Raw genomic sequence first — 24,331 nt, forward strand, 5'->3', positions numbered from 1 at the left:
GTACTCACTGACTCACCTTGCTGTGTCGCATCCATGGGTGGCTGTTTGCAGTCCTCGGCTCTGTGTCCGTGGGCACCGCAGTTATAACATGACAGGTTCCCAGCTGCCCTTTTTTGCCCACCGTTTCCCATGATGCCATGGGGCTGGTAAAAGCTGAACCCCTGCTGCTGGTCATGTGACAGCGGGCTGTGGCGGTAGAGGGGCGGCGGTACCATCATTGGGTAGGAGAATGGTGCAGCGCCTGTGCCAGCGTTGCTAGACGACGCTATCAGGGGGCTGAGATGGAGCAGAGGACCCAGGGTGAAGAGTGAGGGCCCGGCTGAGAACGGCTGCAGGTAGCTGGCTGCGGCGTATCCAGGGAATGCCCCGTAGGCGCCGCAGTTCCCTCGACAACCGCAAGAACTGCAAACACATACGGAAGGACTGTGACCAGAACTTTGATCCAATGAAGAAGCAGAGGAGGGCGAAGGAGAGGGGCTGGAGGTATGCTGGGGTGGGTAGTAAGTGTTGCCCGGGACTGCAGCCACAGGAACTGTGCTTGCTGTTGCCATGGGAACATAGCTACCTCCACCACTGGAGCTGCCAGTCTGAGAGGCGGATTTTGAGGAGGTGCAGGAGGAGGAAGCGGAGAAAGACGCGAAGGAGGATGAGGATACAGGGGGGTAAGAGTAAAATCCAGATGGAGAAGGGGAGGAAGAGGATGAGAGGTGGAAGTGGACAGGGGGGTGGGAAACGTGGTGGTGGCTGTTGGAGGTGGAGGTCAGAGCGCAGCTGGTTTCTACCATCAGACTAACACCACCTCCCGCAAGACCACGACAAACCACAGAGTCCTGGAGTCCAGATGAGCCATCCATGTTGACCCTGGAGAACAGGTTTTCCCGTCTTACCCCCACCCCAGCCCCCACCCCGAGCCCTGAACTGAAGCTTGCACCGGCCACAGGAAGGCTCGAGCCCAACGGCTTAGTCCGGTCCTCTGTGGCCAGCGGAGGGGGCCTGGGCTTGCGAGGGGAGGTGAGGATGCGTGCTGGGTTTGAGACCGGGGAGAGCAGCGTCTGTGGGTAACCGCCCTGTGGGTGATAAGCAGACTGCGGGAGGCCGAAGGGGAGGTGGGAGGAGCATGTGGGAGGAAGAGGAGGAGCTGGATCGGTTTGGACGGGCAGAACCTGGGCTGTGGGGCGACTGGAGCCTGTCGAGTTCAGAATGAACATGCAGGGCCGATCCTTCTCTGGACCAATTCCTGCTGTATCTGGAGCCAACACACCTGAAAGAGATTTGTGTTTATATAACATTTGCATATATATTTGGATATAAACGGTATGGAAAAAGCAAAAGTCTCTAGTTTTGCGTCATTGATCTTATCGTTTTAACAAACTTCTATTTCTAATTTTGTTGACCTGCTTCTCCTTAACGTCAATCTAGACTTTAAGAATTGTTCTTCGTAAATCGTGCTGACGCGGTTTGAATTAATTCTGCAGTCGTGAGATAAAAACGTACGTCTGTGAATGTCTCTGGTCCTGTCAAAGGTGGAGTCGCAACTGTGTGGGGTGCGAGGGGAGCAGGAAGAGCTGGAGTAGCCCGAGGACGAGCTGCTGTCTGTGGAGACAGGGTGGTGGTGCGGCACGGCGTCCACCTCCACTCGCAGTTCTCCTGCAAAACATTTGAATACAGTTCAGTTCTGAACTGTTGTAATCCTTCCTGGGTCCAGTGAAGTGAGTCTGCTTCATTATCTATATCTAGTACATGTCTAATGGAACCTCATAGTTCTGGAGCACGTTTATGAAACCGATTTGAATTTGAAACCAAATTTTCTTGGAGAGAAGAGCAGGTCGGCAGCTCGTGATGACCATATTATTACACTCCCTCACTACGACATCATAAAGACGCAAAAGGGAAACATTTAAAGCAATCTGAAGCCTGAGAGTGATTTGGCCATACTTGGAAACAACCCTGCTCTCTTACCTGCACTGGAGGTGGAGTGAGCTGAGGGTACCATGTGACTGGAAGGCATCACCCTGGCAATGCCACTGCACGGCCGCTTCTCCATCTTCATCTCCCTGCTGGGAACACGCAAGCATTCGAGTCAGAAACACAGTCTTTATCAAGTGTAGCGAATGCTTAAGATAAGTATGTACTATACTGTGTTTATTAAAGGTCAATGAAACAGACACATACGGTGGCTAACTAGACACCCAGGCGGTAACAGTCTAACAAGACTCAGTTGAGGAAACCAGCAGCCATGTGCAGAGAGGTCGAGACCTAAAGCCGACTGACTCATTGGCTCTGTGCCATCATAAGTGGACTATGTGAAGTATTTTCTGAGATCCTTAAACAAAGGAAACATGCAGCTTCCCATGTGTACTTCTTTTAGATAGCTCTTTTTGACCAGAAATTCTTTCCATCATGTTCCCACACCAAAAATGTAATATTCTCTCTGTGAGCATTAGGGACATCCTAGCAACTTGAGCCACTTGTGTGCATCTTGAATCGGTATTTCAGCCATGAACAGTTGAGAGCAGCAACTTCCTGATAGCCCAGCTAGCTGCTTCTTACACACAAGTTTCAGCTGTTGTTTAACTAAGCTTCACTGAAAGAAAATATAAAGGACTCCAGCTTAAATTCTGTTATCTGTGCTCTATTCGACAAAACAAAAATAAAAGCTGAATATTTTTGTCTAGAAGCAGGTGCACTTATTTTAATCATAGATCTTCATTCACTCCTATTTATTAAGGACTATCTCACAAGCGCCCCCTGCTGTGCCCAGCTGAACTGCAGGCAATTTCTGTGCTACAAAAACAACTAGTGTCTTTTACTGACCACATGGGGGAGACATTACCCACTTAACGTGCTCCTCGGGTCTCAGCTGCACCTCTACAAACACAACTATCTCTTTGGAAAATCACCACAGGAACTTTTCCATTTTCTGAGTCTTGTTCAAGCACGTACACACGCAAATACACAAATCGCCTGCCTAATGGGAACCTGTTGATTCTGGGAATGGAAACACAGCTGAGAGAAAACAAGTTCACGCTCAGGTGTGCGTGTGCATCCGGGGTGCGCAAGTTCAGATGCTTGTGTACTTAAATCAGAGCCTGTGTTTTTGTGCTTCTGCACGTAAAACACATCTTATCTCTCCGGCCCATCCTCAGCTGGTTAACCATTGATGCTGTATGGACCATTGGTGCAGGATGTTTACCAGGGAGAGCAGCAGCGGGTCAGTCTGTTTGCCAGTTGTTAAACAGGGTAAGGCATCAGTCAAGTCAAAGAGGTGATTTTGGAAAACAACTGAACTGCAGAATCAAAACTATCAGTGCCACAAGCACATAAACCAACTTCGGTCTGTATACTAATATTGGAGATGGTAGAGAGACAAGTTTGTGACAAATCTGAGTGACTTCTCAAATATTTTCTTTTTTTTTTTTTTTTTTTAAAGACAGAAAAACGGAATTTTTGTTATCTGCCCTTACTCTGCAGACTTTTGGAGTTCTAGTTGGGTCTTCAGTTTCTTCTTTGCTCCTTGGGTGAGGTCGTACTTGTTCAGGTCCTCCTCTGTCAGAGCTAAAAACTGCAATTTATACAGAGGAACAAATTCAGAAGCTTTCAAAGAATCAAAATGTTGATCAAGAAATATGCAAATACATTATACATGCACAGGAGTACAACGTTTTATACACACAACGTGATGTAATCTAAAGATGTACCCACCTCCTCCATGGTGAGCTGTTTGAAGACGGGGTAATACTTATGGAGGCGGAGCCTGCGGAGCCAGTCCAGGATGCCATTCTGCTCTGGCGTATTAGGCTGAGACTGGGAGAGCGATTGATTATGGGACTGGGAGCGGGACTGTGAATGTGAATGGGACGATGGTTGGGAATGGGACAGGTGCAGAGTCTGAGGCTGCGTACTGGGCTGGCTGCTGGTTTGTGCATGAAGGTGGTGCTGGGAGGGCTGTGGGTATAAATGAAGCTGACCATGCTGAGGATGAGGTTGGGAGGAGCTGTCGCCACCGCTTCCTGCAGAGCCACGTGCTGGCAGGGCTGGCACGGGGGGAGGGAGAGAGGAGAGCTGTGGGGAGTGCTGGGGAGGAGGAATGGAAGGTAGGAGAGCCGGAGTCGGAAGAGGAGGGGAGGAAAGGGAGGACAAGTGAGGAGTGGAGCGAGTTAAGATGGAGTTGTGGGTGCTGATGACGGGCTGGACGCTGGCCACTCTGTACACCACCCTGAGAGACAGCAAGAGCCAATGAGCGACGTTGGTACAAGTGCACTTCTAAGACTGTACATGTAGATGTGTTTTAATGCAGCGAGGTCAAAGAGGGGCAAAACTCGTACCTGTTACCTCCTTTGTACTGCATCATACAGCCAAGATCTGTGCAACAGATTCACAATAAAAACCATCATCACCATCAGGCGATAGTCACACAACACGAGGCTAACAGTCCACAAAAATCTGAAATGTCAGTCAACTGGGCGAACATTTAAGTAGTAAATATATAAGATTTATTTTATTTATCCCAAAATAGTTATATTCACTTGTTACAGCAGAAAAAATATTAAGCATAAGATACAACAAATATCTTAAATAAGAGCTAGCGGATATGCAGGTCAATAAAATAAAATAAAATTAGAGAACGATGAGAACAATCAGTATTATATGCACAAACAGCCATAATGATAAAGCTGAGTTAAAATGACTCACTGAATTTAGTAAAAAAAAATGGCAAATCTCACAATGATGAAGTATGTTTAAAGGAGTAAAAGTAAGACTTATAAACCTAAGAACATTATTTAAAAGCATGGCGGTGGTAGCATCATGCTATGAGGCTGTTTTGCCAGTGACACTGGGACAAAGTGGATGGAATAATGGAGCGCCTCCTCCAAATTCTCAACAGCAAAACAACTGCAATTTGGACACAAGTGGGTGTTCGAATAGGACACTAATCCCAAACACTCACCGAGACTGGTTTTGGAATGGATCAAGCAGGTGAACATCAAACCTCTCAAACCAATTCTACCAAGAAAATATTCAAATGTCCAGCCAGAATAATACCAGAAGCTTGCTGATGACTACCAAAGGTCAAGGTGCAACTTGACAAAGGATATTTAAGCAAATACAAGTGTATGTATATATTTGAGCCTGTGTATTAGAGAAAAATCCAGAATAAATTCAAACAGTTTTTTAAAAGATGTATGCTGTACAATCATCCCACCATAGCAGAACAGTTCAAAGGAATCATTAAAAGCCGTAACATTCATGCCCATGACGAGTGTAGGTACATTTCTGATTGCACCTGAATGGACTAAATATATATATCTGTAGGCAAAATGTTAGAAATGCTGTGAAAACATGTCCTTATAGCTAATTCCAACTGTTGCAGTCTATGCAGAATTCACTGATGGGTGTGTTTGTGGAGCAAAACCGGACACATTCATTTTAGCCTTGCTTCTCCTGTGAGTCTGATACCCACTCACAGAGGAATAAACACATGCACAAAGTACAACCACACATAGAAACACACTGCACTGGTGGCTATAAATACCCTCTGGGATGAAGTCACACTAATAGATCGAGCACTCACACACACAGCAACATGAGGTCACCACACTCTAGGCTTCCCAACACAAACATGCCATGCTGAATTCCCACACCGGACTAAAATAGACTGCGTCCGCGCCCTCCAACACCTCAGAGACACACACTGAAAATCCTGCCTGCAGTCTCACCTCCTCACTACAACCAACCAGGGCTCAGACTTGCAGCCTTGTCCTTTCCATTACCTCTCATTCCTTTCTCATCCCCAAAAACCGAACACAGGCATAATATCTTTTATCTTGCTGTTCTTGCCTTTGATCTTTCATCATCGTCTATGAATAAGAATGTCTCCTCCTTTATATCTCTGTTGCTTGCTATAATTTTTTTGCAATGAAATAATGACTTACTGGAGCTGGAGGTGAACGGGCAGGATGGAGCTATAGGAGAGGTTGGTAGTGAGGATGCAAGTGGGGAGGAGAGGGGTGAGGAGGGACAGTTGGGTGAGAGAGGCCTGGTGGAGGTAAAGAACAGCTGGACACTTTGGTGCTGGAGGACATGGCAGGGCAGGGCTGTTAGACACCTGAGTGGGACAACAGAAAGAAAAGGAAATGAAGTGGGAAGTAGATTAAAAACTAAAGGAATAGATGCTCTGCTGTCAGATTTAAACAAACGCATATATCTAACTGCAATAGGAAGAAACTTTAACATAAAATCTATATTTGTACAGACAGACCTAACATTTCTAATCTAAACGTATCTCTGGTCTGTTTATAAGAAAAAGCCACAGGGTGCCTTTAAAGCAGTTTTGCCAGGAAAGAGTGAGACGAAGAACAAGCAGAGGACAAAACTTTATAACTTGATGGGCCTTTCAAGCGCAGGTGCAACAATAGACTGAGTTTTAAAAAGGCACTGAGCCATGTCAGGAGATTGTTTATGTTTTTGTAGACAATAAAAAGCCAGAATGCAAAACATTTGGATCTGTACAAGGATTTCAAGTTGATATGTTTAGACGTTAACATATTGTTAATAGACAATAAGTGAACATCCTGAAGTGCTGTCAGTATTTTATGTGAATTGGGAAAACTAGAGTTTACATAGCAATGCTTCACACAAGACTTGTTTAGGCTAGCATAGTGATAGATTATACTGTAAGAGTACTTCTAATAACATTAAGGTTAATTTAACACGAGTAGCTTTGCTAACCAAAGTAAGATACTGTGCAAAAGTTTTAAGCTAACCCTCATTTCTTTATATCTTGCTTCCAAGGAGCCAAGCTTTCTTGTAATTGTATTTTAAGCAGTCTTGGGCAATAGCTCTCCAGGCTTCTGAAGGTCTTTTAAACAGCTGGATTACACTAAAGTGTGAAATTTCTCACTGTAACTTCTGAAGCTGATATGAATTATCACACTTTTTCTCACAGACTGTAAGCTGAGGCTACGTCTACACTAATCCTGATAAATTTGAAAACGGCGTTCTTGTCTAAAAACGCTCCGCATCCACACTATCGTGGGGCGATCGTGGCTCAAGAGTTGGGAGTTCGCCTTGTAATCGGAAGGTTGCCGGTTCGAGCCCCGGCTCGGACAGTCTCGGTCGTTGTGTCCTTGGGCAAGACACTTCACCCGTTGCCTACTGGTGGTGGTCAGAGGGCCCGGTGGCGCCAGTGTCCAGCAGCCTCGCCTCTGTCAGTGCGCCCCAGGGTGGCTGTGGCTACAATGTAGCTTGCCATCACCAGTGTGTGAATGTGTGCGTGAATGGGTGGATGACTGGATATGTAAAGCGCTTTGGGGTCCTTAGGGACTAGTAAAGCGCTATATAAATACAGGCCATTTACTATTGTTTTCGAACAGTTTTTCATCCACACTGACACGACTGAAAACGCTTACGTTCCTGTATTGTGCATGCGTGAAACGTAAGACGAGTTCTTTAAATGGACTGACAATGAGGTGGAGTTGTTGCTGCGAGTAACTTTGCAAGTACAAAGTTGCAAAAGCGAGTGAGAATTAAAGAATTTGAAGAAAAGCTATCTGGAGCATGTACAGACTGATATTAATCTTTAATAGGGCTGTCAAAACTGAGAGCAAACAAAACAACTGTTGTATAATGCCTTCCGCTATCTTTGTTTGATTGGTCACATGACTGCATCATATGACTAAAATGCATCACTGTTTCCGAAAGCCTCCGTTTACACAGTCTACACTGTGACGCGAAAATGGTGTTCAAACGAAAATGTGTTAGTGTGGACACGGCCTGAAACAAACAAAACACCACCTCAAAAGGATGGGGGTTCTGGGACTAACCTGGGATCCAGTTCCATGGACTGAGGCGGGAACTTCTCCACTCCATCAGGAAATGCTCGTGACAGCTAAGTGAGAAACATTTTTTTTTTTATAAAAAAAAAGTAAATAGAGCTCTTTGTGTCATTACACTGCTATGCTGATGATACCAAGCAATGCCTGACTGTTCAATCGCAGCTGATGATTTCTTAATTTATAGGCACAGTTGGAAAAGGTCAGGCTCATAAGGTTTAATGTGCACCTCAAAAACACAAAAACATCACAAAAAGATTTGTAATGATAAAATACGATATTTATCATGTTTTATGAGAAAACATAAAAAATTTTTACCATAAAATCTAGAATTACACCAATCGTGTAATGATCGATTTGATTTGATTTGATTTCAAACAAAGCAGCTCTATCTCCTACTCACTTTGAGACACATATTAGTTTTACTGTGCAATAAAAAGTGCCTGAATGTAACTCGGGCTCATTTTCATTCGTGTGTTGAAATGTTGGTCCTGACCTGAGTCAGCAGCTCTGCTACCTCCTGCTGAGTTCTTACAACAGATACTACCAACCCATTGGTCCAGCTAACCTGGAGGAGGAGAGGAAAGGAATGGGAAGAAGGCAGTGAAGGAGTAGGGAAATGAGGGGGGAAAATATTTAAAGAAAGTCTAAAAAAGTTAGGAGTCAAACAATACATGCCGGCATGTACTCATATTTATAAGGTACCCACCTCAAAACTATACTCGCTGGAGTCTTCAGGCTTGTGAGGAACTCCTTTCAGCACCACCCTTTCAATCACCGCTGAAAGAAGCACAGATCGTTCCGCAGATGATTAACCACATGTCACATATCTGAGACAGCTGCTTCAACACATCACTCACTCGGGGTTGATACTGTAGGTTTCAATGGCCTAGAGGAATTTAAACAGAGCTTACTCTCGCAACATGATGAATCAGAAAAGGACAGAATGACAAGCTAGAGGTGAAGCAGTTTCGAGTACTATGGTGTCACTGGGCCTGTTAACTACATTGTCTCAGCAGAAAAGTCAAAGGTCAAGGGTTGGGGTGAATGTTGTAGCGAGAAGTTTAGCATAAGATTGCTGAGAAATCTCTGTGACTACTTTCTTTTTTTAGCTCTCTTTGTATGAAGTTGTAAAAGAGATTATCCCCCTGCAACAATGAAACGTTTAAATGCTTAAAAACGAAGTAAAACGCTGTACAACATTATATAAGTGTTATCATCTCTTTATAGGAAGGTTTGTAGCTACTTTAGATTTTAGTTCAGTTTATGAAAGTTTAAAAAAGTGAAACTAATAGTCAGAAAGTTAGTGGTGAAATGAGAAAGACTATCTCACAAGAATTTAATCAACAGTTATTGTCAGCGAGACTTAATTAAATCAAAAACAGCAAACATTTCTTCTCTTTCTAAATGTGAAGAGTTTCTTTCTTTTTTCTTTTAATTCGTATAATTAGAAAATGAATATATTTGCAGCGTTATGTGAAGAATAACTGAATCTACCAGAGTCCAAGCATCAAATCAAATATGTAACACAGATGCTGGCACTGTGGAATATCAGAGGCTTTATATAGAAAATGCTTTCATTACACTAGCACCCAAAAACTATTTCCTATTAAAAGATACCAGGGTGTAACAACTCCATTATTTAAAGAGAATTAAGTTGTTATCCCACAGTTGTAAAGAGAAACCTTCCATTGTAAATGTGAGATGACAGCGTGCAGTCCTGAACGTTGAGCAGGAGGCAACCACTTAAATTTTCTTCATTTAAGAAACCACACTCCTTGGCTAAGATGTCTCAGACAGAAAGGAGATTAAGACAACAGGCCTGAATTTTCTGACGGTGAGTCCTACAAACTGTTTACTGGTTTTCGGTTTTGGTCCGATTTGTTCTGAGATTTTAGAATCTGGGGCTCTAATTTAACATCCAGTGAATACTCTAAGACCTTGTTCATGCCTCAATCAGGGGATTAAATCCAAACTCCATTTTTCACTCCACATAAGCTAAACAAACTCCCAGTTAGAGGTGGACAATAAAGACTTTTAAAGTAAAACCACAAGTATGATGCTGGTTTTACTATAAACAAGATAAATGCTTACAAAAATACTGCAATTAAACAGTAAGTAAATCTTTTTGCCCCACATCAGCATTGAAAACATCCATCCTCTTCCCCTTATCAGGGTTGAGCCTATCCCAGCAGTCATAAGTACACCTTGAACAGGCTGCCAGTCTATCGCAAGGCTAACACATAGAGACAGACGACCATTCACACCTATGGGCAATTTAGAATCACCGGTTAATCTAAACCCACTAACTGCATGTCTTTTGACTGTGGGAGGAAGCCAGAGTACTCAGAGAGAACCCGTGGGGAGAACATGCAAACTCCTTACAGAAAGGCCAGTTGGTGGATTCGAGCTCAGGACCTTCTTGCTGTGAGGCAACAATGCTAACCACATGCTGTCTGCATTAAAAAACACAGACACAAAAAACAGTAAAGCTGGCCTCAGTGATAATACTAATCATAGAGAGTATAAAAGATGGACGTCACTTCAGGTTTCGAAACGTAAACGTCTTTTTAAGGGTCACTAGAGTCTCAATCATTCACTCGTTTTGGGTCATACTGCATTGAGCTTAATTTTGATTAAGGCTGATTTAGGCTGATTCCTGCTTTTCTTTATCAGAAAATCGGGGTCATTCCGGAGCCCAATCAAATAATAAATATAACTCTACTCATTTTATCCATAAATTAGGTATAAACTATGAATACTGTCTTATAATATAGTTCAATTTATGAAGCGCCAAATCAAAATAAGGTCTCAAGGTCCTTTATATTGTAATGTAAAGACCTTACAATAATACAGAGAAAACCCCAACAATCATACGACCCCCTTTGAGCAATCACTTGGCAACAGTGGGAAGGAAAAACTCCCCGTTTATAAGAGCTTCCCCCGCAAATGCTTTAATAATGAACTACTTGACAAATAAATAACAGATAACAGATTAATATAAGCAGCTGACTCTCCGGTGAGTTTCTCATCGTGCAGAGGAACTGTAACTCCATGCTGTTGGACTGCAGGTGGCGACAGTAGTCCTTGTTGTGCTTTGCAGGCTTGGTGAGCTCATGCAGCACCATACGAACCAGTTCTCCACCTGATTATACTCTGTTGTGGATACAGCCAGCTGGAGATAAAACAGCCAAGCAGTTATTCCTGTTATACTTCTTTGAAGACCACTTGAAGCCCATTGCCTGGGGACTTGCTTCATTGTAATGTAAAGTCTCTGCAGACGAGTCTGTTTGGTCCTGAAAAACACTGGCAGACATGTGGACATCTGCACACACACTTGAACTCTCCATCTGATGATGATGATATTTACATCTCTGGAGAGGAAGCTGTATAATATCGAGGACTATATCCAGTAGGAGAACACAACACTGAAATGGCCTCACCTCAGGGTAGCTGATTAGCTAGGTGTCATTTTCTCATGTGAAATTAAAATGTTAAATTACTGGCGAGCTCCTAGTAAACACACATTAGACACACATATTTTAGCAGATACACCCATGCTATCAATTTGAAGCTCTCACGCTGCGTTGTTCACGATTTATCGCATTCACAAACTTGGGTGTCCACGCTGACCTCCGACTAGGAGGGTGACAACAATACCCCACCAACCTTTTAGAGCTGAGGGGTAAAGAAAAAAGATAATCTCTCTCCAAGCAAATTCAAATTGTGGCAAACTCTGTGATAATGCTTTGAATATTTGCATATGTGCACACATGTTGGGTTTTTTTGGTCTTCCTTTTGTTGTGGATACATGCCTCAGGCACAGTGGCAGGTTAGAGCTGCTCCACCGCTGTTAGATCAGAATTGGGTTGAAAAAGTTGAAAAAGACATTGAGGTGTGTGTGTGTGTGTGTGTGTGTGTGTGTGTGTGTGTGTGTGTGTGTGTGTGTGTGTGTGTGTCTACATGCCAGGCCTTCAGGTATTGATTCAGGACAATTTGAAACTGCACCTACGTGCAGAGACAAGCAGTGACGAAGGAGGAGACATGAGCAATATACAGAGAGATAAAGGAGTCGCACATCTCTCATCACTCTGTCGGGAGTGAGTTGGCAAGCAGCTGTGGAAGGCCTGCCATTCAAACTAATCTGGGCTGCCACACACACACACACGCAGCACAAACCATGAAACCCAGCAGTGTCAACGTCCTGATGAAGAGTCTCATTTATCCACTGAGGAGACATGGCACAGATAAATATCCTTCATGTGGCCTCTCGGTCTTTATTACTTTACAGTTGCAAAAAAAATTTTTGTGCGAGCCAGAAAACATGCTGCAAACCAACACGTGGCCTACTCCGTCTGGCTAGAAGTGGAAAAAATGCAGAGGGAAAATAACAGGGAAGGTTTCACTGTGTGTGGAAATATGCACAGTTCTCTGCAAGTATACTGAACACACACAGTATGTGTATGCTAGGTGTGTGTGCGTGCACGTTTTCTGCTGGTGACAGCTATGTGGTGTGACCATGATGTAGAGAGATAGTTGAGTATTGTGTTACGGACAGAGGCGAGCACCTGCCCTGTAGAGATTCATCCCACCTTAAACCGTACCGTACACCCCAACACACCAGCTGCTCACTGGGTGACACTGTGGCTTTAAAACTGTACGACAGCTCTTTGCTCCCCCAGCTTCCTGTGAAACACTTTCCTGATTATTTTATGGTCTCAGTCGGTATTTTAAGGTCTTATTCAAGACAACATGACATAAACATTTTAAATTCAAGTCCCCACTAGAGGGAGAAAGCACCATAAAGGAGGGCATGCCCAACGTGACTGACAAGCTGCTAACCTGTGAGCGTGCACAGTCTCTTACACCTAATCATATCTGCTCCGCATCTTTATAAACATATTTGTGGAAGAGGATGTGCAAGAAGGATATATCGCTGGGTTTTACCACAATATAAATGTTTTTTTCTACCCGTTTGGCGATAGTACCGCCCACCCGAGCCTGAAACCAGGTGCATCTCCACTGCAGCCTACACACACCTGAGCCTTAGGGCAGCATTCTTTCAGTGCAGTCAAAGTGTTTAGATGTGCCAGCATGTCACGTCTTGTTTGGCTGGGTCTAACTGGGTGTATAGCGTGACACCCAGTTAAACCCAGGGGCAATATATTCATACATATTCTTAAATCCATGCAGTGGGTCAGAAATTGGGCAATTTAGAAATGTAAAACACAACTTTTTATTAATGCCGGCTCACCTTTTCCAGAATTCCCCTGCTGGCTCTTAGTTGCCGCATCCTGACTTTGCCCAGCAGGTGGAGAAGAAGGCAGATGAGGGGGCGGCAGAGGAGGTGGTGGAGGAGGGGGAGGAGGAGGTGGTGGTGGAGGACGGAGTTCTTGGTGGGGAGAAGTCAGGTCCTGGCTGACTGTTTGGTCTCCTTGTCCCAAAGCAGCTCCTAATACTGTGCCGGTCTCTCTGGTCTGGCTCTGGAGGGGCAGAGGTGAGAGGTCACGACCACAGAGCGAAGATCAGAGAGAAGCAGTTACAGTTCGGGTAAATATTTACTCCTCAGCTTTAGCCATGGTTGGTAACCACACTGAAGCATGACAATAATTTACTACCAAAGAAAGTACATGACTCACTGTCACATGACTCTTCAGCCCACACATTTTCGGTCTTATTTAATGAAGCTCGTAGCTTTTTTTCTTTATATATTTTCTTTCAGACGATACACAGCGAAATAAAACAGAGTTCAACTGACAAATTAGAAGTTTGAAAAAGCAAACAGTGAATCAGCTTCCTCACAACTCCCCCTCCCTTGAGCTGTCGCCTTCACGGGCTCACAAAACACACGACATTCGACGAGCATCGAGATGAATGCAACGCTTAAAACTCTGTGCTGTCGCCGCGCAAACAAACTCTGAGCGATGCTCTCTCTCCAGCGGCTGGCACGATGCTAAAACCAAGTGAGGAGAAAGATCTGGCAGCGCCAAGCAAACCAATATTTAACGAGGCCCGTCGAATGAGAGGGAGCTCTTATTTATAGCAATGCCCTCGAGGGGCAGTAGTAGGGAGGAAGAGCTGACATCCAAACATCTACTTAAACTGGAGCTGCTGGCTGAGCTGCTGCTACGACTGCTATGACGAGAGATGCCCAAACAAAGCTTGCTAAGCTACTCCGCAAACTATTGCATGTTGGTCACATATGGATTATTAAGTTATTATGAAAACAGTCTTTCTGGTAAAAGTCATTTCAGTTATGTTTAGTTACCTTTATGTCCTGAATGCCTCAGAACAAAGTCCACAATGCAAGCCAAGACTGTCAACTAAGTTAAGACTCGTTAAAGCCACTTTAATCAACAACGATAAATACTTCAGATGCACAAGAGATGAAGTGATTGTGTCTGACATCAAAGGGCTTATCTTAAGTGGGAAAGCATAAGAGACTTAATACCCAACTCTAAAGTATTTTGAAGTAGTTTACAGGGATGGCAGGAAGCCATTTTCAGCTAAGAATCTGCAAACAAATAGCAGGGAGGACAAAGAAGTTAAAGAGTGTAACGTTCGCCTCAGGAGCTGCTTCAGATATATTAAGACTGTATATAAATAATGGCCGATGCCACTGTGTACTACAAGCCTTGAGTTTAGTCTGTGCCCATCAACATATTTGCTTTTCAAGTCTAAGGTGACAATATCTGTAAGAGACCATAGAGTCGGAGGGTTATTAGCTAACGGTAGCATTGGCAAATAAGGGGGAGGGGATGCTATTTTAGGCTACCGAAAAAGAAAAAACAGGCTTAAAACACAATGTAGTTACTAGCAAAACTTAGCAGACAAATTTTGAACAGTGTCTCTTAGCATAACCAAAGCTGAACAAGATGAAACCTGTGCGACGCTAATTACGAGCAGCTTTAAGGCTCCCTCACAGGGAACTGAGGCTAAATTATGAGTGTTTATGAGAACAGCAGTTTTGGCATTTCCATGTTGGTCATTTTCTTCAACACAAGTGGCTGCACTTGGTTAACACCAGTGGGACTAACGCGTTATTAAGTAACGCGTTACAGCAACTACGTTATTATTGTGGTAACGAGCACAGTAACTAGTTATTATGCCAAAACCGGGAACGTGTTACTCGTTACTGGGATTTAGATAGGCTCGTTATTCGTTACTTCGTGTGGAGGCTATCGCGGAGCTTCCACAGATTCAATAACATTAGCAAGTGGTGGAAGCCAGCAGGTGGATGAAGGAAAAGGGAGGCAAGAGGAGAGACCCGAAGCAGCCGCTGGTCCGAGAGTGTCAGGTGAACTGAACTTCAGGTAAGAAGTTATGACCTGCAGTCCATCTGGGTCAGATATAAACCAAGTTTGGGTGGAGTTTATTTTCGTTATGCTGACTTTTTTGTACTGCGTGCTAGCTAGCATGACGGAGTTTCTATACAGCTGGGTGGGTGCTATGATGTTACTGATGTTGAACTTTATTTTGTTCATACGGTTAATTATTAGAGTTGCCAACCGTCCTGTAAAAAACGGAATCATCTCGTATTCAGAGAAAATATTACGCGTTTCGTATTTAGGTAAAAAGGAACAGTTTGTCCCGGACTTCAGCTACAATGAAAAAGACACAAAGCTGGAGTTACTCTGTGTCTTTGCTGCACAGCTGCCTCTTCTCCTCTCATCCTCTCCCCCTCCCTCTCCTGTTTCTACTTCAATCATGAAACTGATCAATGATCAGCTGATCGGCTTTTCTCTCTTGTTTATTTATCGCCCACTTTGCGCCAGAAAGAGGAAACCACCGGATGTCGTGGTAAACAACAGCAGCACTTTTAAGCTTGATCAGCTGTTGTTAGAATTTATTTAATATTAATTTCTAGTATCAGCTGATGTTTGCTGGAGCCACAGCTGTAAACCTGCTGGTCATGATATGGTTTGATTATGTGGTGAGAGGGAAACATGAAGATGAAACCAGGAGATGTCCTTACTGAATCATCAGAGCTGAACAGGTGATGGAGAAACAGGTTTACCTTTTAGGTGACATGAATGAGTTGAAGGGAAGTTATGAACTGTTTCTGAGAGACAAATAACACCAGGATCCTTTTCTAAGCAGCTGACAGCTGGTAACTGGGCAGGGGCGGGTCTAGCAAAGTGTTGCCAGGGGTCCATGTAGGGCATTAAAAGGGAAAGGGGGGCACAAGGAAATACTTTCTTATTCTCACTTAAAATGTCTCACTCAAAAAATAATTATGAGTCTTACAACAAACGATTGATAGATACATATATACCATCAGAACAGTGTACATCACTGTCACAACAGTGTTTATTTTCATTCAAAGGCTTTATGATTTTTCCTATAATGGTGGGCCGGTCTCTAGTCAAAATGCCCGGGATGATTTTTTTGTCCCAGTCCAGCCCTGTAAGCAGCTCATCTGCAGTCTGGTGTTACCTACATCTTCCTATTCAGAAGGCAGAATTTCAGAGTTCTGAGTACAATCGAAAGCACCACGACTGCAGTTTTTGTGTTGGATGTAAAAAGCAGGTTAGGACAGAATCAGGCGTGGGATTTCTCTCGTGGAAATGTGCACATTATTTTTTCCTTTCTATTGGTAGGTGGCACAGTGCACTTGTGGCAAGTAAGCAAGCTAGAAGACTGGCAATCTTGCTGGGTATCCAGTTACGGAAGCAACACATTAACAAAAGAATTCTGAGAAAAACCAAAGTTACTTTCCCTAGTAACTAGTTACTCTGAAAGTAACGAGTAACTTGAAGTAACTGAGTTACTTTTGATAGAAGTAACTAGTAATGTAACTAAGTTACTAATTTAAAGTAACTTACCCAACACTGGTTAACACCAACGCAACCCCGATAAACAGAATAAATATTAGACATGCCTTCATCACATGGCCTTTGATGCTCATGCTAATGTCATCTGCTGGACATGAAAACGGGCGAATTTGTGCTAACAAGCTAGTCGTAAAAATGTTATAAGGTGATAACAAATTAATGATGGGTTTACAGCTTAGCTTTGGAGGTTGCCTACAGGTTTATGGAAAAAGAGAGGAAAACCATTTCTATGATTACAACAGATCCTCACCAAGTCTGCTGTTTATAAGGTGACGTTAACGCATGCTTTGGTGAAAGCAGAACTTTAACATGCACCATTCCTGCGCTACAAACTGTCAGCCTCGAACACAAACAACACAGTTTGTGAATCCCAGCAGAACCCTCGCGGTTATGAAATATTACCCCAGCCCAAAACCAGCTTTGCAGTCTGTCAGGATAATGCACTGTTTACGTGTTTAGCTGGAGAACTACGTTATTCTTTTGTGTACACAAAGCAGGGAACTCACCGCTGCTGAAGATAACTGAGGCACAGAAGTTCAATCACCAGACTTGAGGCTGTTGTTAAGTCGTTCTTGCCAGTAAAATAAGTTATTGTGTAGTAACAAACCAGTTAACACACTCGCCTTTATTTTAAGGTCCTGCACTTAAGGCCAAGGAGGAGTATTTTCAAGTCTGAATTGACGGGATGATCAAACACCCATCGGACTTTTCACTTAACCAACTTAATTCAATAAAAATGCCCTAAGAACCATCCAAATCCATTTAATGGGATAACACTGTAGCCCTTATTGAGGTCAAGTCCTATTTGGTAAATAAGGTTACAAATAAAGGTTTTTTTCTTAAGTATGACCAGGAAATGTATTAATGCACTAAAAGGAGAAGTACTCAAAAGAAAAATGGTCCCAGTGATTGTTCTATACTTTCATAGAGTGTTTACCTAGTTTACTATAAGCTGCAGCTAATGCTAATGGCTAATGAATTGAATCAGAGAATCAATCCATTTGTATAGAATTATATTAAAAAACTTCCCCATGAATTGTCATTTTGAGGTTTTGCAGACACAAACAATGCAACATTAACTTAACCCCCATTTTTGGACATGTGACAATCATAGTGACAATGTAGGATCAAGTTAATGATCTGGCAACCACCTGTTGCTAAGGAAAACGACATATTCCCCAAATGGGTGGCAGAAACCTCCTTGTGATTCCTTTGGTCACTAGCATATTGCTGCAGTTGCAATTTGATTGGGAGTTACAGACGTGTCCACAAACACTGTCCAGCTACTCTGCAAGCTGCAGTGAAACTGGATATGAAGACGTTTCACCTTCAAAGTAAAAGCTGTCCCTTATGAAACATGTTGGCTGCAGATTTATTATTGCCCGACTAGTAGTTAGCGAATATTTGCAGACAAACATGAAAAACTACAGGCAATCAGTAATCGCTGTTCAGGCCTCTGAGTTCCCTAAACTGTTTTTTTCTAGTATTGGATCTGGATGATGTCAGTTAGATGGGCTATCTACAACATGGTCATCTCGGGCCCTACCCACATCCTGTTCAAACCAATCAGAGGGAGGGTGTGTTCTGGTTTCACACGGAGGATGAACTGAGGTTCCAGTATGAGGTAAATAAGGATTACTTTGAACTGTGAATCATGCAAAGCTACTGTGATAGAATCCCAGAACAAAAATGTGAAACTGTAAATTAGCATGAGAAGTTCATTTTAAGTACAGTAATGTGAAAAAAAAACAAAAAACAGTGGGAAGCATCAGCTCTTTAACTGCTGTTATGTCTCCCGGTTCCTCGGAAATTCCCCTTATAATGCTGAGTCATAAAATGAAACAAAAAAAGATTAGTGTTACGAGACTTCAGCTGATATGCTCTGATGATTCTTCAAAGGGAAAAAGCCAAAACATACTACAGCCTAAAATCAAACAGGCGGTAGATCTGAAAACAATTAAGTGTGCTACTGCCACATCCGCATGCTACTCGGCCAACTTCTGCTCCATCTGCAGACTGCAAGTGAGGGGACGGAAACTCAGACTGGAGGTACAAGAAGCAAAAGCAGCACTCACGAGAACAAAAGGAATAAGCAAGATTATGAGGCAGGAAAGCAGAAAAACAAGGAGTGTGGAAAGAGACCTTCCAAGTAATTCAAAAAAGCTGCAAGTAGCACAAAAAAAAAAAAAACCCTCCTGAAAACTGTAAAACTCAGACTGGGAGCTGACAGCTGCCCCTCCTCCCCCTGCATTCAGAAACCAGCTTGACTCTGCTGTTAATTCTGACACTAGCTTTGTTTTTATAGACGTATAAAGCTCTCATATAATGAGGCAATTATTCAGGTCTGTGCAGGACCACCAGATGTGGGCAGCATACTGCATTTGCTGTTTATACCAATGAGCAATTGCTGGATCCTGCTGGAGAAAATCAAATTCCCGACCACTGCTCCCTCCCCGGAGTTGCTCAGAATCCAGCTGCTTTGTGTTAAAACGAGATCATGAAAGTTGGCTTTAAATCCTGGAGGAGGAAAATACTGGAGTGGCACTAAGGTCTGTCCTATGTGTAGTTGAGAAAAGCAGAAATGCCGTTAATCTCACTAATAACAGTTTTTCTGTGCATTCTGTGAATTTCCCAACAAACATTCATTAAATTCAATCCTGTTTTTAAAGCTTCATTCATTTTTGGCCACTTGGGGGCAGTAGATCAAGTTGTAAACAAAAGAGCAACAAGTTAGTTACCTGATGATTGCAAACAATCCGAGTCATGTTAGCTTTATTCTCTGTAGATGATAAAAGCTGCACTTTGGGCCTTTTCACACCTAACTCGCTTAGTGTGGAATTTTCTTTGGCATGAACTGAAAATTATAGGTGTGAAACTTACCACAGACCATCAGGCACCAAACAGCCAATCCTGAGACTGACAAAGAGCTGGATCAAACTGAACCAGGGTTTAGTTTGTTTCCAGTGTCAAAACACTCTTGGATGGTTTGGAATTTTGGACCAATGACAGGAAGAAGAAAAAGGGGCTGTCATCAGCACTAAAAGAAAAGAAATGAGCCATGGCAGCAGAGGTAGGTCATGTAAAGTCCTTCAGTGTGCTCACATAAGCTCTTTGAACTAAAACTACAAGGATAAAATCTATGCAGTGTAACAATAAATAAATGAATAAATAATCATGGTATGGACTTTCAGGTTCACCAACTAGTGGTTAATTATGTAGTTGAAGTTTTATGTCAAGCACACCAAAGAACTGTAGCATGCATTGGTTTAAAATGTCTTTTTTATTTCAAATAATTCTGCCTCTGGAAGTAAAGTTGATGAGAGCTAAAAGAATAAATAAAAACAAAATAGGTTTTGGAACACACGATCACTGGAATAAAGGTGCTGCACCAAAAGCTTCCTTGTGCTTGCTAGCAGACTGCCACGATTTGCCTCCAGTTTGAATGGAATACACCCACTAGCACTAGCTAGTTTGCTAGCAGCACAGTAGTAATTGAAAAGTTGTGATGTAAACTGAAAATGGAGACAGGTCACCTTCAAAAGGCACTACTCTTACTTTGAAGGCAAACAATCTCCATCTTTATATGTGTCGCACATTTCAGTTTCGCCACAATTTAGAGAGTAGTTTGCAGAAGAGTCTGCATCTTCCATGCAGTCTGCAGAAAAATGCACATTTTTCCCTAGCGACCAGCGGTTGCCAGTTGGTCTCTAGCCCTTTGCTACTGGGGCCTTAATCACTTGAACCCTACACTGTGGTGCACAAAAATGGCTGACAAGTTAGTGTCACATGACTAATGGTCATGTGACAACAAAAGCCCCAAGAGCATGCTGGCAGGCTTAGCTTCAAAAGCTCAGCAGACACAGTGCAGTTCTTATTTAATCTGTGCACAGCATTAATTCACTATATTAGTCTTCCTATGCAGCAATAACCTGCAACATCTATGTTAACACTGCATCAATCAATAAACCACCCACCAGGTGGAACACACAACACATTAAGTCTCTGTTTAGTATAGATATAAAGACAGAACAGCAGTCTTATGCTGTGCAGTTGTAAAACTGAAAGTACAGAACTGGCTTTAATAGTTTTGTTGTATTAATTATGAGTGTACAGCAGCTGTATTAATAGGCAGTACTGTTTGGGGGGGTTTTATTGTTTCTTTTTAAGAGTTACCAAAGTATATTAGAGCCATAACCTTTACATATTAATAAATTCTTAATGAAAACTCATATTAGTGCAGATCAGAGCTTTAAGTTAAGGTTTTGTGCATTTTCCCATACCACTGATTATGTGGAAATTTGGTAGTGGTTACGTGTTTTTGTGCTCCTAGCATCGTGGCTAGCATAAACCCTGCTTTCAGCTATTGTGTCACACGTGGCAATCCACACAAGGCAGCAGCAGGCTCAGCTGAAAAGCTGCTATAATGTAGATAATGCACATAAAACGCCATCATTCCCTTCAGAGCGCCAAGAAAAGGAAAGACAGACAGAGAGAGAAACAGAAAAGAGGAGGGAGAGAGAGAGGGAGAGAGCATTTATAACTTCCTGGGGATTCACTGGAGAAGCACACACACACACACACACACACACCACAGAGGGTTGATTTCAGCATAGAGAAATGTGCTGACCTGCACTAAGCAAGAGCCAAGGGCAACAAAACACTAAATACAAACGCTCCTCTCTGAGCTGGGTACTTTCCCTTCAGTGCTTACACATGTTTAAAACGGAGTGTCTGCCTGCTTCTGAGAGAGCGTATGCTGTGTGTGTGTGTGTGTGTGTGTGTGTGTGTGTGTGTGTGTGTGTGTGTGTGTGTGTGTGTGCGCGTGCTTGTGTGTGTGAAAGAAAGAAACAAAGTACCCAAACTACACATTTATGATTCATTTCAAAATAATCCCTCAAATCTCTGCAACACTATCTCAGTTGTTACTGTATCAGCTGGTTAATGAACCATTTTGGGAAATCTCCTCCAACAGACTCCACCTTTCATTGCAACACATCCAAGCTGACAGACCACATGCTTGTAATCATTTTAGCACCAATATACAATATTTATGGCTTTATGAGTGTTGTTAAGAGATACTGTTTGTTTTACACAAAGTGCACTTTTCCAATTTCTAATCATTTGTCACTGGATGGGGTTTGGTCCATCCTCAAAAGCCAGGTTGACGGTTCAAACTCCTTGTCCTGCTGACTTGAAAACTAGAATATAACTGACATGAAAATTGATAACACATGTGCTTGATTTCCTTAAATTACTATGCAAAAGTCTCAAGCCACCCCCCTCATCTCTTTATATTTTGCTTCCAAGGAGCTAGACGGTCTTGTCATGTTTTAAAGTGATGTTGAACAGTATTTCTCCAGGCTTTCACGTTATTTGTTCCCATTTATTTAGTTGACTCTATAAAAAAAATGCCAAAGACAACAGAGTTTGACGGGCATAAAACAATATTTTTTCACAAACAAGGTGAGAGCTACTAGTGGAAAACATGACATGTCTCAGCATGGTGTGCTATGTGTCCTCAGAAAATCTGAGCAACCTGGACAGGTGGAGGACAAAATAAGTAGCAGGCCTAAAAAAGCCATCTACACCAGACGAACAGTATCTGAAAGTCATGTCCTTAAAAAACTGAAAGAAAAAATCCAGCAAAGACCTCAAACAAGACCTAAGAGATGCATCTGGCCCTTCAGCTGTTTGACAAGCATCAGAAATGTTCTCAGTGGAGGATGGCTGTGACAAAGCCATTCTTCAATTCAATTTATATATCGCCAAATCACAACAACAGTACCCTCAAGATACTGTGTATTGCAAGATAAAGAGAAGACAGAAAACCCCAATAATGAAATGACCCACTATGAGCAAGCGCTTTGGTGACAGTGGGAAGGAAAAACTCCTTTTTAACAGGAAGAAGCCTTCATCAAAACCAGGCTTAAGGAGGGGCGACCGTCTGCTGCAACCAGTTTGGGGGTGAGGGGAGGAAGACAGGACAGTCAGATTTTGATCCACCATGCAATGCCATGTGGAAAGCATCTGCAGCTTCAAAAAAGTAAAAGTACAAAAAACACACAACGGGACACTATCAGTCAGACTGGCCTCCCCAGAGCCCAGGCTACAACATTAATGAAGCAGTGTGGGATCATCGAGAATTCAACATAAAGGCAGCCAACTTCAGTCTGTGTTAAAGAATAAATGTGATCATATCAAACAACCTGTTAAAATTATACAAACTCTGCTTTTGACTTATATACTGTATTTCACTGGACCTATTTGCCATTTTTCTAGCACAATATTAAGAAACTGTATATTGTAACGTGTTCTTTCACAGCTTTCACCCTCTTTGTTCAGCTCACAGTGTGTATGAGGGTTGATGTGTACAGCCCGGCACATCAAGCCAAAGAAAACGAGCTAGGATTAGCTCGACTGGTCTCAACATGAAAGATATATTTTATGCCTTGAGTGTCAAAATAATAACATTCCTATGATGAACCCTGAAGCTGCATTTATTAAGACTGTTATATTTGTTTCCAATTGATGAAGTTAATAAATAAATATTTGCTGAATGTTTAAAATTTAACAAGTTGATATAAATCTGATTGATATTGTGCTTATAAAAAGAACATTTATCATTAATTAGTTAGCGACAGGCTAGCAACCTGTCCAGGGCGTAAATCCCTCACCCGGAAGTGAATGGATGGAAAGTTATAGTTAAGTAGGCGTTCACAAGGACAAGTTCACGTTTGGAGGCAAAACCCCCCTCCCCCCAAAAACAAACTCAAATACATTTTGTGTTTGAACTGAAGCTTGGTGTAGTGTTAAACTATTCCTACCTTGTGCCAGCAGGTGCAGTGTGTGAGGCAAGCTTGGCAGGCAGACAGAGGCAGGTAGGCAGCCCTGGCATCAGGCAGGGTGCAGGCAGTGGGAGACAAGGGGGACAGAGGCAGGGACACCGACTGACGGTGATAGTGGTGATGCGGCTGAGCGTAACAGATGGCAGCTCGTTCACCGCTCGGCCCTGCAGCTTGAGTTTCTCCTCCTCCTCCACTGCTTGCCTGGAACAACAAACACACACAGTACCAGGGTGAAGAGCACAAATATGACTACCTGAAACATGCTGAGTGACAGCGTGATCCATTTATCTATTCATCTCTGGTCTGCACAGGACACAAAGAAGAAATGTGGAACTACCCTCCTGCTTATTTGTAGGAGATTTTCCATCATAATGGAAGTAATTAAATTTAATTTTAGTCATATATAAGAGTTTTTCTGGGAGGAGATGTTTAACTGTGAGATTTTTCTGAGAGAATGTGGAGATACAGAAATTCTTTTATTGCTGCCATATAATCTGCATCATTATACCTGCATTAATAACATTCTTCACAGCATTATTTCATGTAATAATATTTCTCACAGTATTGATACTGCATTACAGTTGTTTATTGAAGATGTCCATTTGAGGATCCTTCCATTATGTTAACTTTTATTACAAGTACGGTTAGAAGTATTTTATACATATTGCATATCTGTGCTTATTTTGAGTTGATGTTCAGTTCATTAAGGGTCTTAAGCTTCACTGGCGTGACTGTCCAGGTGATACATGCTGAGGGAAACTAGAACATAGAAGGATAACTGCAATGCATGCTTATAGTACATATAATACATATAATCTAG

At 42.6% G+C, this 24,331-nt stretch overlaps 1 protein-coding gene across 2 annotated transcripts in view; it reads right to left on the bottom strand.

Annotated features, from left to right (window-relative positions):
- Positions 1-24,331, bottom strand: part of zcchc14 (zinc finger, CCHC domain containing 14) — a 34,091-nt gene that overhangs the window by 5,538 nt on the left and 4,222 nt on the right. Inside the window, exons 2-13 of one of the 2 annotated variants that reach the window (XM_005935022.2) lie at positions 23,491-23,712; positions 13,087-13,315; positions 8,542-8,612; positions 8,329-8,400; positions 7,824-7,888; positions 5,934-6,106; positions 4,326-4,362; positions 3,703-4,216; positions 3,465-3,562; positions 1,960-2,057; positions 1,495-1,647; positions 17-1,261 (exon numbers count right to left, since the gene is read on the bottom strand). In XM_005935022.2, the coding sequence (XP_005935084.1) occupies positions 17-1,261; positions 1,495-1,647; positions 1,960-2,057; positions 3,465-3,562; positions 3,703-4,216; positions 4,326-4,362; positions 5,934-6,106; positions 7,824-7,888; positions 8,329-8,400; positions 8,542-8,612; positions 13,087-13,315; positions 23,491-23,712 (2,977 nt within the window). The remainder of the gene's footprint in view (positions 1-16; positions 1,262-1,494; positions 1,648-1,959; positions 2,058-3,464; positions 3,563-3,702; positions 4,217-4,325; positions 4,363-5,933; positions 6,107-7,823; positions 7,889-8,328; positions 8,401-8,541; positions 8,613-13,086; positions 13,316-23,490; positions 23,713-24,331) is intronic. The other variant, XM_042225903.1, reaches the window with a different exon arrangement.

The sequence above is a fragment of the Haplochromis burtoni genome, unplaced genomic scaffold (assembly GCF_018398535.1).
Source record: "Haplochromis burtoni strain Fernald_Lab_line unplaced genomic scaffold, NCSU_Asbu1 Contig_188, whole genome shotgun sequence".
Taxonomy (NCBI): Eukaryota; Metazoa; Chordata; class Actinopteri; order Cichliformes; family Cichlidae; genus Haplochromis; species Haplochromis burtoni.